Source organism: Lynx rufus, unplaced genomic scaffold, assembly GCF_022079265.1.
Source record: "Lynx rufus isolate CCGP_SWC_20201006 ecotype Redwood Valley unplaced genomic scaffold, mLynRuf1.p SCAF_23, whole genome shotgun sequence".
NCBI classification, from domain to species: Eukaryota; Metazoa; Chordata; class Mammalia; order Carnivora; family Felidae; genus Lynx; species Lynx rufus.
Genome location: NW_025814838.1, coordinates 1950702 through 1965721, shown reverse-complemented (window position 1 = coordinate 1965721; position 15020 = coordinate 1950702). Strand labels below are relative to the sequence as shown.

Sequence of the window (15020 nt, the reverse complement as noted above, 5' to 3'; positions counted from 1 at the left end):
GATAGTGCTGAGCCTGCTTAGGAATCTCTCTTCCCCTCTCTCTGACCCTCCCCCTGCTCTCTTTCCCTCTCTCAAGATAAATAAATAAACTTAAAAAAAAGTTGGGTTCTTTTCCCCCTGAAGGGAAGCCCTGGAGTCAGGAAGCTGGGTCCACTATTGTCTCTAAATTGTCCCCAACTTCTGCCTAAGGCCAGAGACCTCTCAGGATCTGTTCCTTCCTCGTGCCACTAGAGGGCAGCATAAAATTGCAAATCCAGCCTTTTGCCTCTCTTTTGGGGAGGAAATGGAATGGTCTGAGGACAGGCAAAAGCAAATCGTAGGGCTGCTAATTGAGGTGCACCTTAGGACAGGCCTGGAAACGAAAGTATGGTGTGGGTACAGGCCCCACATCATGCAGAAGTCCGTAGGACAGTTGGGTGCAGGCCAGGAAGGCCAACTTCCAGGAAGGCAGCACGAAAGGGTGAGAAGCCGCTCAGAGGGTTCCAGCTGGGCTTTGGACACACAAATCACTGGGCCTTGATTTCCTTGTGCTTGAATGAGGGGCTCGAACCAGCTAATCCTTGAGGTCCTTTTCTGGGAAACTGGGCTGTTCTGTGAAGTCGAAAATGAAGGGGAGCCAGGAAGATGATAAACCGGAAGAAAAAGCAAAGTGACCAGTGCTTAGGGGAGGCCAGGAGAGGCCAGGCAGCCTGAAGGACAGGGGCAGGGCCTCCTTGTGCTCCAGGTGGGTTTTCAGAGAGGCAGGTGTTCTTCTTCAAACCCTGCAGCCACTCTGACACCCAGCACGAGAAGGTTCCTGCCTCTTCTTAGCTATGGGACCTTGGGGAGGGCCACTGAAGGCTTCAGGACCATTTCTTGACCTGTAAAAAGGGGATAAGTGCTGTCACCTCAGTGCTATTACGATAGTTAGACAAGATTACAGGGCAGTCTTGCAGCAGTCAGGAGACACCTCATGTATACCTAGAATTTTCTTCTTCCCATTGGAATGAAGGATGTGTGTGTTGGCGGGGGGGGGGGGGGTGGGCATCTCAGAGCCTGAAAGGATGCTGTGTTGAGGTGTTTTTATTCCCATGCGTCCTTAAACTCATCCTTCAGAGACAGCAAGATGCACCACTTTGTCTTGCTCCCTCCTCCAGGGAATCCTCTTTTTCTCTTTGCTGGAGGGACACCCTTAAACTGGGACCCCAGCGGGTCACTGAGGGACAAGTGTCGGGAGGCATTGGCAGCGGAAGAAATGGTAGGCATTTGCAAATGTACTGGTGGGAAACAGGGTCGAGCCCCCATCTGACGGCTCAGAGCCCCCTCCCAGCTAGCCAGGGACCCCAGGGCCACCTTTCTCCCCAAGAGGAGAGCTGACCCTCCCCTGGCCCTTGTCCCCAGCAGCCCCCTGCGCCGCAGCTGCTGTCTCTTTAAGGGCCTCCCCCTCCCTCTTTCTCTGCTCCCCCCATCTCTGTCGCAGCCGCTGCTGTGGCTCAGAGCTGCATGGGAGACGCGCTGCAGGTCCGGTTTCTTGGTGTCTGGTCGGTGCCATCATTCCCCACCCCTCCCCCCCGCCCTCCCCAAGCTGGTGACTCCCCCTCCCCCTCCCCCTCCCCTCCGAGGGGGCAGGGGGCTGGGCACGAACTCTCTATAATGCCCCGTGCAGCCTCCGGGGCCGGGCAGCGGGGACCGTGGCAGCAGCGAGAGGCGGGAGAGCAGTGCTGACCGCTGACCACTTGCCCGGCCACTCCTCTGTCTCCCTCCCTCCCACCTCCCTCCCTCCCTCCCTCTCCCTCCCTCTCAGGGCTGGCACCACAGTCCCACCCCGCCTTCTCGGGTCCTCCCAGCCTCTCCACGTAAGCCCCCCCTCCCCACCTGCCTCTTCTCTCCCTCCCCTCCCCCACCCGCATCCTCCTCCTCCGGTACCCTCTCCCTCTCTGTCCTCTGACCAAGTCCTCTCCTCCCGTCTCGCTTCCAGCCCTCTGGCCAGCTTCCTCCCGCTCCCTTTCCCGGATCCTCCCTCTCCCCAGCCTCTCCCCATTTCCCCAGTCTCATCTAACTCCCATTCTCCCTTCCTCTGGTCTGACTCGCCTGCCCCATCCTGTCCCCGCCCTGTCCCCTTTGTGCCCCTTTTTCTTTTTCTCTCTCCTTCCCTGGTTTGGTGTCCCTTCTCCACCTCAAACTCCCTTCAGCTCGGCCTCCCTGCCCCCTCACGGCCTCTCGCTTCCCTGCCTGAGGCCTGAGCCACCATGCTGACCCCAATGGTGGCTGGGGGGGTGGTGTTCCCCGGTCTCTTCCTCCTCTCCAAGAACACGCTCCAGCGGCTGCCCCAGCTGCGCTGGGAGGAGGCCGACGCGGTCATTGTCTCAGCCAGGTAAACTGCCTCCCTTCGTCTCAGCCCCTCTCCCCTCCTCAAGCATTATGGGGGTGGAAGGGATCCCATCCTTCCCTGGACCCTTGGCTCATGGGGGATTGGGGGTTCCTGAAGTGATTGGTGGGCTTTATCTCCAAGCTTCCTTCCTCCCTCACTGCCTTACTCGCCGTCCCAGGAGACCTCGTCCAAACCCAGCCATCTGGTCTACTAGTATCCAGACTGCTTTTCCTTCCTTTCCCCCATTCACCCTCCCAGCCTCCAAAACAGGGCCAGCGTGTGACTGAAACATTCCTCTAAGATATTAGGGGATAAGGCAAGGGGCAGAGAGCTGTGTATTTATTGTTCAGGGCATATGTTTGAGGGCACAAGGGACAGAGGAGTGAATGGTTCAACTCAGTACAACCCCAGAATAAGGGCCAGAGTTGAGGAGGGGAGCACGGGGGCAGTCAAAGAGTGAGTGGGAAAGTGGCCAGGGGGAACTTGAGGTCACTGAGGGACCAGGTGATGAGTGGCATGACTGGGTGGCTGAATGTTGCAAGAACAGGCCCAGGGCTCCCTCTTGCCATCCAGTGCTGTCCCTTTCCTGCCTCTCCCTGGGAAGAGACCTCGTTATCAGCACCGTCTCACCTCAAGATGACCTCCCTGGTCATGAGAAGAGGGCGACTCAGTGTCCACAACTGAGGGAAGGAAGATGGCAGTGAGGAGTTGGGTGGACTGAGGAGTAGCAGCTGGGCAAGTCCCCCAGCCTCAGGCTGGGGGAAGCCCTGGGCAAGCCAGCCTCAGGCAGAGATGGGCAGAGAGTGGCCCGAGAGGTGCCCGAGTCCGAAGCGCAGTAAGTGGACAGTAAAGAGGAGAAACTGAGATCTGCGTCTCCTTTGTCTACCACGGCTCCCTCTTTCGCCCTAGGCTAGTGTCCTCTGTCCAAGCCGTCATGGCCTCCACAGCTGGCTACATCGTCTCCACCTCCTGCAAGCACATCATTGATGACCAGTAAGTGCCATGAGACCGCCTTTGCCCAAGTTTCCAGCAGCCTGTGTGTGTGTGTGACTCCCGAGTACCCCAGGTCTTCTACGGGACTCATTCAATGGTCCCCGAGCCCTTCACTTGGGACTGAGCAAGTTAACTGCATTAGCTGCAACTCAACACCCAGGGATAAATTTATCCTTGTCCTGTCCTTAAAGGTCAGAACTAGGAGGAGAAGGAGTGGCGATCAGAAAGGATTGTCAAAGCAGCCCCTAGGCTTCCCGGCCTCTCGTACCCTCATACTAGTAGGTCCTGTGTGTCCTTCCCTCCCGACTTCTTCCCACCCTTACATCCCTCAGACCCCTTTTCTAATCAGCACCCACATGGGGTGCCTTCCTCCTCATGCTGGGCTCACCCCTCACCTCCTCCCAGAACCCAGGTGTCCAGTCCCAGCGCTGGGTACAAGAGAGAGACAGAGGAGAGAGATGACAGAGACAAGGCCACTAATGGTTAGGCAGTGGGGGAGGGGGAGGAGAAGGGTGAAGAGGCCAAAATTTGGCACTGGTAGCTGCTGCAGTGCCCGGTGCTTGCCAAAAAAGCCCAGGCCTGAGGAGGTGGGGCGGCCAGAGGAAGGAGAGGGGCCCTGTCCGTGGTGCTGACGGGCCGGCTCCAGGCGACCCACGGGCTGCTGCAGAATTGCCTGGGAGGGTGCTGAAGACCCCCCACACCTGACTTCTGGCCCTGACCCCCTTCTCTGGTGACTGTGGGGCCACAGGAACGTTGTCTGGATGACCCTGACCTGGCGTGCCCCTCTTTCTCTACAGACGAGTTCCCTTATCTGTGGGGTGAGGTACATCCCTTCCTGGAAGCGCTGCCATGAGGAGGAACTGAGCTGTGTGTCAAATGCCTAGAGCAATTCTGGCTGCCGCACAGTGGGTGCTTAACTCTTCCTTCACATCTTGGTGACTTGGGTTCCTCTTGCCCTCTTTGCTTCTTCCCCACCCCTGGTTCTAAGATGAGCCTGGATTCCCAGGCTTATCCTGCTCTCGCCTTCTCACACAGAGGTCACCTTTTGGCTCTTACGTTTCCTTCCCCCAACTCAGGTCTGTTCTCGTCCCTCCCCCTTTAATCCTCAGGTGGGTGTCCAAGATCAGGGTTAATGCGGGGACAACAGCTGTTCCTTCTTCTGAGCACCTAACTGCTGAGAGGGTGGGGATGGGCTTAACTCTTCAAGGTGCAGCGCGGGTCCTGGCCCTCCCTCCCCACAAGCCACTCAGCTCCTGGGGCCAGCTCTCCCAGCCACTCCCACTGTAACTTCTCTTGGGACAGTTTGGGCTGCCTGTCCTCCTCCAGGCCAGTCTGGCCCAGGGCTTGCATTCTGTTTTCTGTTTTCATCTCACTCCATCCTTCGCTGCACTACCGCCCCCCGTTCCCCCCCCCCCCCAACCAGGCCTCATTCCACTTCTCCCTTCAGCAGCTCCTCATATTTTGTCTCCACTCTCGTTCTGCATCACTCTGGCTGACTTTGCTTTCATCCCTCCGCCTTGCTGGGCGAGTTCCCAGGGCCCTACCTCCCTGATCTCCCACTCCCACCTCAGAGCTGTCACAGGGCTACAGGATTGAAGAGACAGTGTCCAACATGCTGAGTCAAGAAGAAAAATGCAATGTTGCACATTCATGCACTTTTCATTTTTGTTTACTCCCAAAGTACACAGAACTTTCTCTGCTCTTGGCTCCTTTCGCTCAGCGTTTTTGCCTTAATGCTTGGCTGTACCTGAAAAAGCAAGAGGTTGGACCACATTCAGGCGGAAGAACCAGCACTGAAAGCACCACCAAATCCCTAGCAAAGGCCCGTCTGTGACACCTGTCTCGAATCTTCTAGAGACAGTGGGGCTCTAGGCGAAGGCTGTGGAACCAGACTTCTCTCATGGTTATTCCTTGGCCAAGTTACCTAATCTCTCAGTTTCCTCGTCTGTGAAATGGGGGTGATAACCATACCTACTTTGTATGAAGTTTTTTTGTGGGGAGGGAATAAGTCTATGTATGTGAAGGGTTTTAGCTATTAGGACAGCGCCTGCTTGTAATAAGCAGTCAATGGATGTCGGCCACTCTGATCCCTCTCCACTGCTCTTGCCTCTTCTGCTGTTATTTGTCCTAACCTCAGCTGTCTCTCATATCTTGCCGGAACTTGCTTTCTCACTCTCACACTGCCCTATGGTCTGTGGCTGTCTTTGGGTATCTTTTCCCTTTTCTTGCCTACCATATTGCAGAAAGAGAGAGAGAGAAGAATGAATGAATGAATGAATGAATGAATGAATGAATATGAAAAATGGGTGGGCTCTGAGATCAGACAGTCTGGGTTTGAATTCCAGCACTACTACCTACCAGCGGTGTGACGGTGTGACCTTGGGCCAGTTTCTTGCCCTCTACCCTTGGGTTCCGTCATGTAATTCGAGAGTCCACTCTCGCCTCAGGGTTGTTGTGAATATCACTTGAGATCTGACTCATGTGGCACGTCCAGTGCTGACTGTGGCACCTGGTGGCTGCTCTGTCCCTCTCCTTTCCTCTTTGATCTCTCTCTCTCTCTCTCTCTCTGCCCAACAGACACTGGCTTTCCTCTGCCTACACGCAATTTGCAGTGCCCTACTTCATCTATGACATCTACGCCATGTTCCTCTGTCACTGGCACAAGCACCAGGTCAAGGGGCACGGAGGGGACGAAGGGGGGGCCAGAGCCCCAGGCAGCACCTGGGCCGTGGCACGCGGCTACCTGCACAAGGAGTTCCTCATGGTGCTCCACCACGCCGTCATGGTGCTCGTATGCTTCCCGCTGTCGGTGGTGAGTCGGGGTGTAGAAAGCCAGAGTCTCCTGTCCTGCTCATGCCAGCAGGAACCGGGGAAGCCCTGTGGCCGGGTCTCAATAGCAGGACAGGTTCGGGAGAGTCTCCACAGAGGGTTTCCCGAGCACCAGACCGGCCCCAAACAGCGTGAGGGTGTGGGGTCAGCCTGGCCTGGGCTGGACATGCTCAGCCGTGGTGCTTGGGACCTGTGGCTGCATGTCTCTGAGCCTCAGTTTCCTCATCTGTGATATAAGGGAGAGCGATCTCACCTGCAGGATGACGGTTGGAGGGATACAGTGAGTGATGCTCGCAGCTTTGCTGCTATACGCACGTGTTCAGACTTTCAGGGTCAAGCATCTCCGCAAGTGGCCAAGAGGAGACAGGGAGGGAGTCCAGGGTGAGGTCAAGCTGTTTCCTTCCTCTCCTCGCAGGTGTGGCGTCAGGGCAAGGGAGATTTCTTTCTAGGCTGCTTGCTGATGGCTGAGGTCAGCACCCCCTTCGTCTGCCTTGGCAAGATCCTCATCCAGGTGAGAGGGTACCTGAGGGTGTAGCGGGCCCCACGGGAGGGCAAACCTGGGAGGGGCTACAGGCCGGGGTCGGGGGAGGCAGGGCTCTGGGGGGCTGAGTGGGGGCAGTGGGCCGAGGGTGGGGCCCCTCGCCCCGCTCACTCTGCCCCCTGCCCGCCCGCAGTACAAGCAGCAGCACACTCTGCTGCACAAGGTGAACGGGGCCCTGATGCTGATCAGCTTTCTCTGCTGCCGGGTGCTGCTCTTCCCCTACCTGTACTGGGCCTACGGGCGGCACGCCGGCCTGCCGCTGCTCGCCGTGCCCCTCGCCATCCCGGCCCACGTCAACCTGGGCGCCGCGCTGCTGCTGGCCCCCCAGCTCTACTGGTTCTTCCTCATCTGCCGCGGGGCCTGCCGCCTCTTCAGGCCCCGGGGCTCCCCTCCGCCCTCCCCTTGTCAGACCCAGGACTGAGGGTGGGGCCGGGGGACCCTCCCCATCCCACCCCTTGGGGACGGGGCTCTGGGGCCGCTGGGCAGGGGGTGGGAGCCAGGGGCCTCTTGCCCTGACAGCCCGGGGACTGACAGATGGACTCTGAAGGGGCCGAGGGGCGGGACATCTGCCCTCAGGGGCAGAGGGTCAGGGACCAGGTGAAAAGGAAGGCAGGGAGGGGGAACCTCTTCTCCCAGCAGTGCCTGAGCTGAGGGTAGCAAGCCCCTTCCTGCGCGGCCCCCCTTCTCCCGTCACCAACCCTGGGGCTCTGGGGGGAGCAAAGGACCAGAGGAAGGGGGCATCACTTCCTATCCACTGAGGGCTAGAGGGCCGTGGGGAGACTGACTCAAGGGGACCAGGACTCGGAGAATGTGGGGGAGGCCCTGCTGTCAAGGCCATCCCAGCCCCCCTGCTGCAGACTCCTCTCGGTTCCCCACCATCTGGGAGGGAGGGGACACCCTAACTATCCCCCCCACCCCCACCCCAGGCCTCGCTTGGGGCTAGCTGCCTCCACTGCTCCTCCCTAGGGAAGGCCAGCCTAAGGAATCTTATTTATTTTATTTATTCGCCCAAATTCATACTAGTTTGTAGGGATGGGGGGAGGGAGGTGGCTGCTACCCCCCAACCTTCCCAGTGCTGAGCAACCCCGGGGGCGGGCGAGGGGCACCCAGTCCCTTCCCCATTAGGCTGCACATCTTGCCCTCGGGCCCTGGCATGTCCCTGGTGCTACAGACCTCTCAAGGCTTCCTCCAGTCTGGGGTCAGGGGACCCTGGGAGGTGCTTTACAGACCGCTAATAAAGACGATCTGCGTGAACGCCACCAAGGCCCTCTTCACCCAGTTCTTTGGTGCTGGGAAGGGTGGGGGGGGGCCTGGGGACAGAAAGCACAGATGACCACAGGACGGGGCAGGACCCCCTGGATGGCTACCGAGCAGTCAGGGAAGAAAAAAGCAGACTTTTATTCATCAGCGGGAAAGGAGGGCAGGTTTGGGCACTCAGGGCAGAGTGCAAGGCCCTTGTCCGGCTCCTTAGGCCCCTTTTTGGCAGCTCCTATGGGGTATGAGATCAGAAGTGGGAGGCCACGCCCTGCCTCCCTAGGCTTTGGGGTCCTTCAGCCTCTCCCAAGGAAAGCTGGGGTGGGGCGGGAGGCCGGTAGGGGCTGGGGGGGGGGCTTACATGTGTGTGCAGAACTGGAAAAGGAGGAAGAGGAAGGCCACTACCAGAGCACCCACTAGGATGTGATAGAAGAACTCAGAGTTGTATCCTGTTAGACAAGAAGGGGGAGATGGGGACCCTGGACTCACCTCCAATTGGAGGGCCAAGGGCAGCTCTTCTCCAGACCCTGGCGAGGAAGGAGGCCGTCTCAAGCTGGTTCATACCTGAGTTAACAAAGATGACGGGTTTCTCTCCAATAAACCGGGCCACGGCCAGGAGCCTGGTTTGGTCTGAGTCCGGGTAATCAAAGAAGTCAGGTCTGTCCAGGAAGAGCACAGACTCTGCTCCCCGGGTCAAGGTGTTGGCCCTCTGTGGGCTGGGTGCTAGGGAGCAAAGTCTACCTCAAGAATCCAGCAGACCCATGCCCTCTACCCCAAGAAGCTGAAGCCAACCCAGGACCCTGTCAGGCCACACGGCCTTAGTGTGGCTATGGAGGGGCTTGATTTTGTTCCAGGAATCTCTCAAGGATCAACTGAGCTCTCCATGAGAAGGCCCATGCTGGATGGAGAGAAATGTGGAGGGCAAGAGGAAGGCCCAGCCTTGGCCACCCAGCTCCTCGGGCAGACTGGCCCTTTAACCCCCAAGACTTTCTCCTTCCCGCGGCTCCCGGGACAGCTTCCCACCTGTTTCTATGGCCCCCAGCCCCAGCAGCCACACCCACACCCAAGCCCACAGCCACAGCCTCATGACTCCTCTCCTCCTGTGACAGGGGTGGGGGCTCTGTGATGTCACAGCCTGGAGCCATTCTGATCAGGAACTCCGGGTTGAGGGGAGAAAGTACTGGAAGCTGGGACGAAGAAGAGGTGCATTTGTGTGTGGCAGGCAGTTCTTCCTGGAGGGAGGGCAGGGATAAACACCTCCAGTTACCCCTGGATCCAGCGCTTAACACAGACGACTTATTTACCCATCACAGCAAGCCTGCCTGCATTATACAGAAAAGGGACAAAGAGGGGCAAAGAAAGCAATGGAGGCAATGCACACTTCCCAGGGGTGTGCATCTTTCTCTCGGACGCTCCCCTTTGCCTTGTGTCACCAAATTCAAGGGCCTAGGGATCTCTTAGGGGTCCATTGAGGAAGACCCTGGGGTTGGCAGCCAAGAGAAATAACAGGCTTGTACCACTAGGTGGCAGCAGCGTCCACGTTGGTCTGTTTCCTTCCCACCCGGGAAGGCCCGGCTCCAGCCCTTCCAAGCCCTCCTCCCGCCTCTTCCCGCAGGTGCTGCAGGAAAAGGTACTGCAGGCGCGAGGGTTGTCAGAGGAACCCCCCCGCCCCCCGCCCATCTCGACGCGGGTCTCTTGGTCACCCACAGAGCCCTCGCAGGCTCCGCTCTCTGGGTGGGCTCCCCCAAGGGCCCTCCCATTTCCCATTTCCAGTCCCTGCTTTTCTCTATTTGTCACTTCCCAACAGCCACTTTCCGTCCTGCAGGCCCGTCTCAGCCTCTAAGAGTTAGCTCCCCTCGGATTGGCAGGTGGGCCTGTCTGTCACCGATGTGTCCCGCCCCACCCAAGCCCAAGGACACTTCAGGGTCTCCTCAGTTCCGACTACACAATTGCCTGTTCAACAATCTCTGACAGTGGCAGTTCCAGGACTTACCCCTACACCAGGCATGGGTCTGTGGTGGGTTGGGACGTCCTCTGCCCTATGATGGAGGCACCCCCCTCCACTGGATCCCCACCCCTCATCTTTCTTGCCCTCAGGGTCTACCCATCTAGTCTCCTCCCCTTAGTCTTGGGAGGTCCTTGCCGTGCTCAACTTCTATTTCCTAAACCATAAAGCCCAGAGAGAAGAAAATGGGGGGGGGGGGGAGAGGCAGACTAACATCTATGGGACCTCCTGTGGGACTGTTTCCCCTTCACTTCTCTCCCCAAAGTCACAGGCATGGGAGGAGCAGGGGGATGGCTGGGGGGGAGGAGTGGGGGGGTGGAGCAGGGTTCCCACCCCAGGCCTGTGTGCAACTGCTCCCCATCCTCTCCCTCGTTTAGCTGGGAGAAGGGGTCCAGAGCCTTTGGCCATTGGCGTGGATCTTACAGTTTTCTCAATTGCCCCAAAAGGATACAGCTGTCCTCTCTACCAGGAAAGGCCCTTTAGACACAGGCAGTGAATTATCCGTTCATTTATTCATCCAATCATTAGGTACATGTATTGAGCTCCTGCTATGTGCTGGGCTCCATGTATGGCTTCAATAGAAATCGCCAGGGCACGGTCTCTGACCTCGGGGATCACAGGGGCGAGAACTCAGAGTATAGACGGACAACCCCTCGGGGCTGTCTACACTCGCTGTCTCCGCTCCCTCACCTTTAATGTATTCTTCAACCCCTCCCAACCTGGTTTGGTCCCCACCACTCCACTGAGGCCACTCTTGCCAAGTCTACAAATGACCCTTTAACTTGCCAAATCTAAAGGTTACTTCCTCTGTCCATTCTGTCTGTCTGTCAGCAGGGTGCGCCTGTCCCTGCCTCACCAATTTTCAGGGTTCCTCCTTCTCCAGCCAGCTCAGCCTTGGACCTTCTCCTTTCTGTCTATATTCTCTCTCCCTAGGTGATCTCATTCAGTCTCATGGCTTTAAATACCATCTATATGCTGGTGACTCACAAATGTATATTTCCAGCCTAGTCCTCTCCTCTGGGCTCCAGCCTCCTCTACCCAACTTCCTGCTTCGTGTCTCTGTACGTCCAAAACCATCTCGAACTCAATAGATCCCAAATGGAGTTCTTGGTTCTCCTATCACAAACTGGCTCCTGTTTTCCAACGCTGCGAACGGTCTCATTGTTCATCTAGATGCTCTGCTCCACACAAACACCCAGGAGTCAGGTCAACCCCTCCCTCCCTCCCCCCCCCCCACCTCCTGACAAAGCCATCATCAGGACCTGTTGGCTCAATTTTCCAACATGAATCTCAAGTTCGCCCACTTCCCTCCCCCTCCGCTGCTGCCCACTGTCAACCCCATGCCTCCTCTGGTATTTCAACAGCCTGTAGACTGGTTGACTTCTCTCTGTTCACTCTTCCCTCAGGGAGAACAAACCAGAACACTCAGATCCACCACTTAAAACCCTCCAATGGCTTCCCGTGATGCCTAGTGAATTATGAACTTCTTACCCTGACCTGCAAGGCTCTTGCCCAGCCCTGTCCACCTCCCCACCTCAGCTCTTGCCGCGACCTCCCTCCCTTGGCACATGCCACCCTTTGCACACGCCTGTGCCTACGACACGCTTGCCCTCGCACTTGAACCGGCCGACTTCTCCTATCTCCCGGGTCTCAGCTGAGAAAACACTTCCCCTGGGAAGGGAACTCCCACGGCCTTTTGACCATCTCCCGTCACCGCATCAATCTCACTGCACTGGAGGTGTCTCTTTGTCCGCCTCCCCTACAAGGCCGTGAAGCTAGAGATCATTGATCTTGGTCACAGTTGTCACCAGAGTATACAGTAGGTGTTCCATAAATATTTATCGGCTAAATGGATGGAAGAAAACCTTTCCACCTGTGAACATGCCGGGGCTCAGCACTGTCTGCCATTTCCCCTGCTATTGGCTTGAGCTCCAGCTTTATCCCTGTGTTCCTCCAATAAGGCTTTGTGTAGCCTGGGCTTCTGGGCCTGAGCTAAGCTGTGAAAAGGGGCCACAGTGGAGGAGGCAGGACCACTGGCTTCTTGTCCAGCTTGCCCCTCCTCTCACGCAGACCCAGATCTGCCTCGCTCCAAACCTGCCGGCTCTGGTCCTGGACAGGGTCTCTGAGTCCTACTTCCTCTCTGGTCCTGGACATCCCTGAAGGCAGCCTGATGGTTGCCTTTAAATACATATTATTTTAATGTATTCTTTTGAATAGGCAGGATATGCGCACGGTACAAAATTCAAAAGGTACAAAGGATGGAAAGTAAGTCTTTCCTATTCCTGCCCAAACCTCCCTCGCAGCAATCTCAGAGGTCAATGTAGTTACCACTTTCTTGGGCAGCCTTCCAGAGATAAGTTAGGCACACATAAACAAACATATATGAACTCTCTTCTCCTCATTCTGTACGTGCTGCCTTGCACTTTAAGTTAACCTGAGACCGCATGATGACTCTACAAGTATGAGCACAGGGGCCTCTTTCTTTGTCCTGGCTGCATACTATTTCATCGTATGAAATTGTGTCATCCCTGATTGAATGAATCCCCTGCCCGTGGACACTTAGGTTGCTTCCAGTCTTTTGCTGTTGTAAACGCGCTGTGGTTAATAATCCTGAACTCCAACGGTTTTGCTCATGGGCCAGCATGAGGATAAATTCTAGGATTTATCTATAGGATAAAATTCTAGAAGCGGAATCTCTGGGTGGAAGAGTCTGTGTATTCGTCATCTTGGTATCCACCGTCAGAATGGCCTCCGCAGAGGGGGGTGCCCATTTACCCACAGCGTTGCACACGTTGTGTGTTAACAGATGCTTTGAGTTTTGTCATCTGGTAGGTGCTAAGTGCTATCTCAGTGTGGTTTGACTTTGCTTTTCTCTCATTAAAAAAAAAAAAATCGTGCATTAAAAAAATACACATAACGGTATTTCTTTCTTTCTTTCTTTTTTGAAGTAGACTCCGTGCGCAGCATGGGGCTCAATCTCACGACCCCGAGATCAAGGGTTGGATGACCTACCAACTGAGCCAGCCAGGCACCCCAACAATATTTCCGTCTTAAGCATTTGCAGGCATACGGTTGAGTACTGTTGAGTATATTCACATGACTGTGCAGCCACGGTTCTCTTACTTTAAAATCACAATACTTAGGGAGGCCAATTTAGTGCTAGGCCTGCTTGGGGCGGCCCCCATGGCATTCCCTGGTGGGGGGTGGGGGAGACGTGACAAACCAGGGTGGTGAGAACTGAGTCTAAGATAGCACATTCGGAGCTAGGGGGTGTGGTGGGGATGCTCCAGAAAGGCTCCAAGGAAGAGGTGACCCAGGGTGACCCCTGAAGGAAGGGAAGGTCTTCCAGGCAGTGGAGGTCCTGTGAGCAAAGGTCGAGAGACCTCAGGGATCCAGGTGTGTTCTAGGAACTGCAAGAACATTCCTGCCAGCCAGCCAAAGGTCATGGAGGTGACAAGATGGGAGAAGCCAGGGTCTTGGGCTGGATGGCCTTGACGGCCACTGTGAGAACTCTGAGGACTCAGTCTTGGGCAGGGATGGCGGGGGTGGGGTTGGGGGATGGCGAGTTCAGGGCAAGGAAGAGCAAAGATCTCAGGCTGGAGTTTGACAGGCAGATGGCAGGGTTCAGGTGGGAAATGGCAGGCTGGTGTGGAGCTGAACTGCAAGGCTCAGGGGCATTCAGAGCGAAGCCGGACGGCCCTTCCCGCCTGATGGACAGAATCGGAGATGGCAGGGGGTGGGGTGAGGGAGGGTGGATCCCCAAGGGAGATGCCATCCCTGAGAAGGGGACCCCGGCCCTCAGAGGCTAGGGTGGGCCACAAGGAGAGACGCCTGAACGGCCACAGAGAAGAGGCTCGGACCTGTTTCCTCCCTCAGACGGTGAGGCTCCCCAAGCCTGGCTCGGGGACCCCCAGATCCCAGGCCAGCGGCCGCGGGCGGATCAGATCCCCTCCCCCTGCCCACCCCTGGGTCACTGCGGAACTCTAAGCCCCGCCCCTACGGGTCTGGGGATGGGGGGGGCCTGATTACCTACTCCCTCCCCGACACGCTCTCCGTGGGGGAGGGGCGTGAAGCTACTGGGGGGGGAAGGGGGAGGAGGAGCGGGCGTCGCCATGGCAACCGGGCGGGTGGTCGGGCCCCGCAGACCCGGCCTGGAAACGAGGAGACCACAGGGCAGAGAGGGCCGCGGGCCCGGCGCGGGGGCGGGGGCGGGGGCGGGGGCGGGGGCGGAGGCCCGGGTCCCCGGGGAGTTGGGGAACACCGGGCAATTCTCGCTGCCGGTTCCCGGTGGCGCAGGGAGCCCGTGTGTTTCCGAGTGTGTGCATGCGAAGTTCTCCGGGGTGGGTTTGTGCATGTGTGCGAGCGTGCACACGTGGGCGCAGGCGTGTGCTCGGGAGTGCCCGTGTGTGTGTGTGTGTGTGTGTGTGTGTGTGCACTCGCGTGCTCCCCTAAGTGTGCCCGGCGGACGCCGGCGGGAGAGTCCCGCCCCCTCCCCAGCCTCCGGCCGCCCCTCCCCGCCCCCCGCCGCCTGCGCCGGCTGCTTCCTCGCCTCCACCTCGCTCACCCCCTCCTCCTCGCACTTTCTCCTGCTCTCCCTCCCTCCCTCTCGGCTCTCACCACCGGACTCCGCGCTCTTCTCGCTGGCCGCCCCGGGAATCGCCGGCTGCCACCGCCCAGCCTGTACCCGCCATCCCCCCAGTGCTTGGGCACCTGTTGGAGGCAGAGACACAGGTGCAGAGGGCTGGGCCGCCGGGGGGCGTGAGGGTGACAGCGAGCGTGTGTGCTAGCTTCTGTGCCCACGGGGTGTTTAGCTCCCCGGAGGCTGCAATTTCTGGCTCCTCTTGGAGAGCCAGTCTCAGGAGGAGGCATCGGAGGCAGGGGTCCCGGGGTTGGGCTGCAGGGTTGGGGGGGGGGGTGGTACCAAGCAGGCAGGCAGGCAGGTCCTGGGGCTGAATGAAGGGGCAGTGGGCAATGAAAGCCTAGAGGGAAGGTGACACCCGGTCCAGAGGAGCGCCTGGTGCAGAGGGATGGACAGAGCTTAAGAGAGA

The 15020-nt window shown here is 57.8% G+C and overlaps 2 protein-coding genes across 2 annotated transcripts; one reads left to right on the top strand and one right to left on the bottom strand.

The window, feature by feature from the left end:
* Positions 1 to 2228: 2228 nt before the first annotated feature.
* On the top strand, positions 2229 to 7134 carry TLCD3B (TLC domain containing 3B). Its single transcript, XM_047087765.1, has 5 exons — positions 2229 to 2353; positions 3260 to 3343; positions 5921 to 6155; positions 6588 to 6683; positions 6847 to 7134. The coding sequence occupies exons 1-5, from the start codon at positions 2229 to 2231 to the stop codon at positions 7132 to 7134; spliced, it is 828 nt and encodes a 275-aa protein (XP_046943721.1).
* A 521-nt stretch (positions 7135 to 7655) lies between these two features.
* CUNH16orf92 (chromosome unknown C16orf92 homolog) lies at positions 7656 to 9184 on the bottom strand. Its single transcript, XM_047087839.1, has 3 exons — positions 8991 to 9184; positions 8532 to 8690; positions 7656 to 8416 (listed from the first exon to the last, which is right to left on the bottom strand). The coding sequence occupies exons 1-3, from the start codon at positions 9052 to 9054 to the stop codon at positions 8325 to 8327; spliced, it is 315 nt and encodes a 104-aa protein (XP_046943795.1). The 5' UTR covers positions 9055 to 9184; the 3' UTR covers positions 7656 to 8324.
* Between the last annotated feature and the right edge of the window lie 5836 nt (positions 9185 to 15020).

Bases quoted from the DNA above. Each gene is read 5' to 3' on its own strand.
- CUNH16orf92 (XM_047087839.1), bottom strand. From the start codon at position 9,054: ATGAGGCTGTGGCTGTGGGCTTGGGTGTGGGTGTGGCTGCTGGGGCTG. The intron at 8,691-8,990 runs GTGGGAAGCTGT...TTTGCTCCCTAG, and splicing joins GCTGGGGGCCATAGAAACAG to CACCCAGCCCACAGAGGGCC. The intron at 8,417-8,531 runs GTATGAACCAGC...CTTGTCTAACAG, and splicing joins CGTCATCTTTGTTAACTCAG to GATACAACTCTGAGTTCTTC.
- TLCD3B (XM_047087765.1), top strand. From the start codon at position 2,229: ATGCTGACCCCAATGGTGGCTGGGGGGGTGGTGTTCCCCGGTCTCTTC. The intron at 3,344-5,920 runs GTAAGTGCCATG...TCTGCCCAACAG, and splicing joins AAGCACATCATTGATGACCA to ACACTGGCTTTCCTCTGCCT. The intron at 6,156-6,587 runs GTGAGTCGGGGT...CTCTCCTCGCAG, and splicing joins TATGCTTCCCGCTGTCGGTG to GTGTGGCGTCAGGGCAAGGG.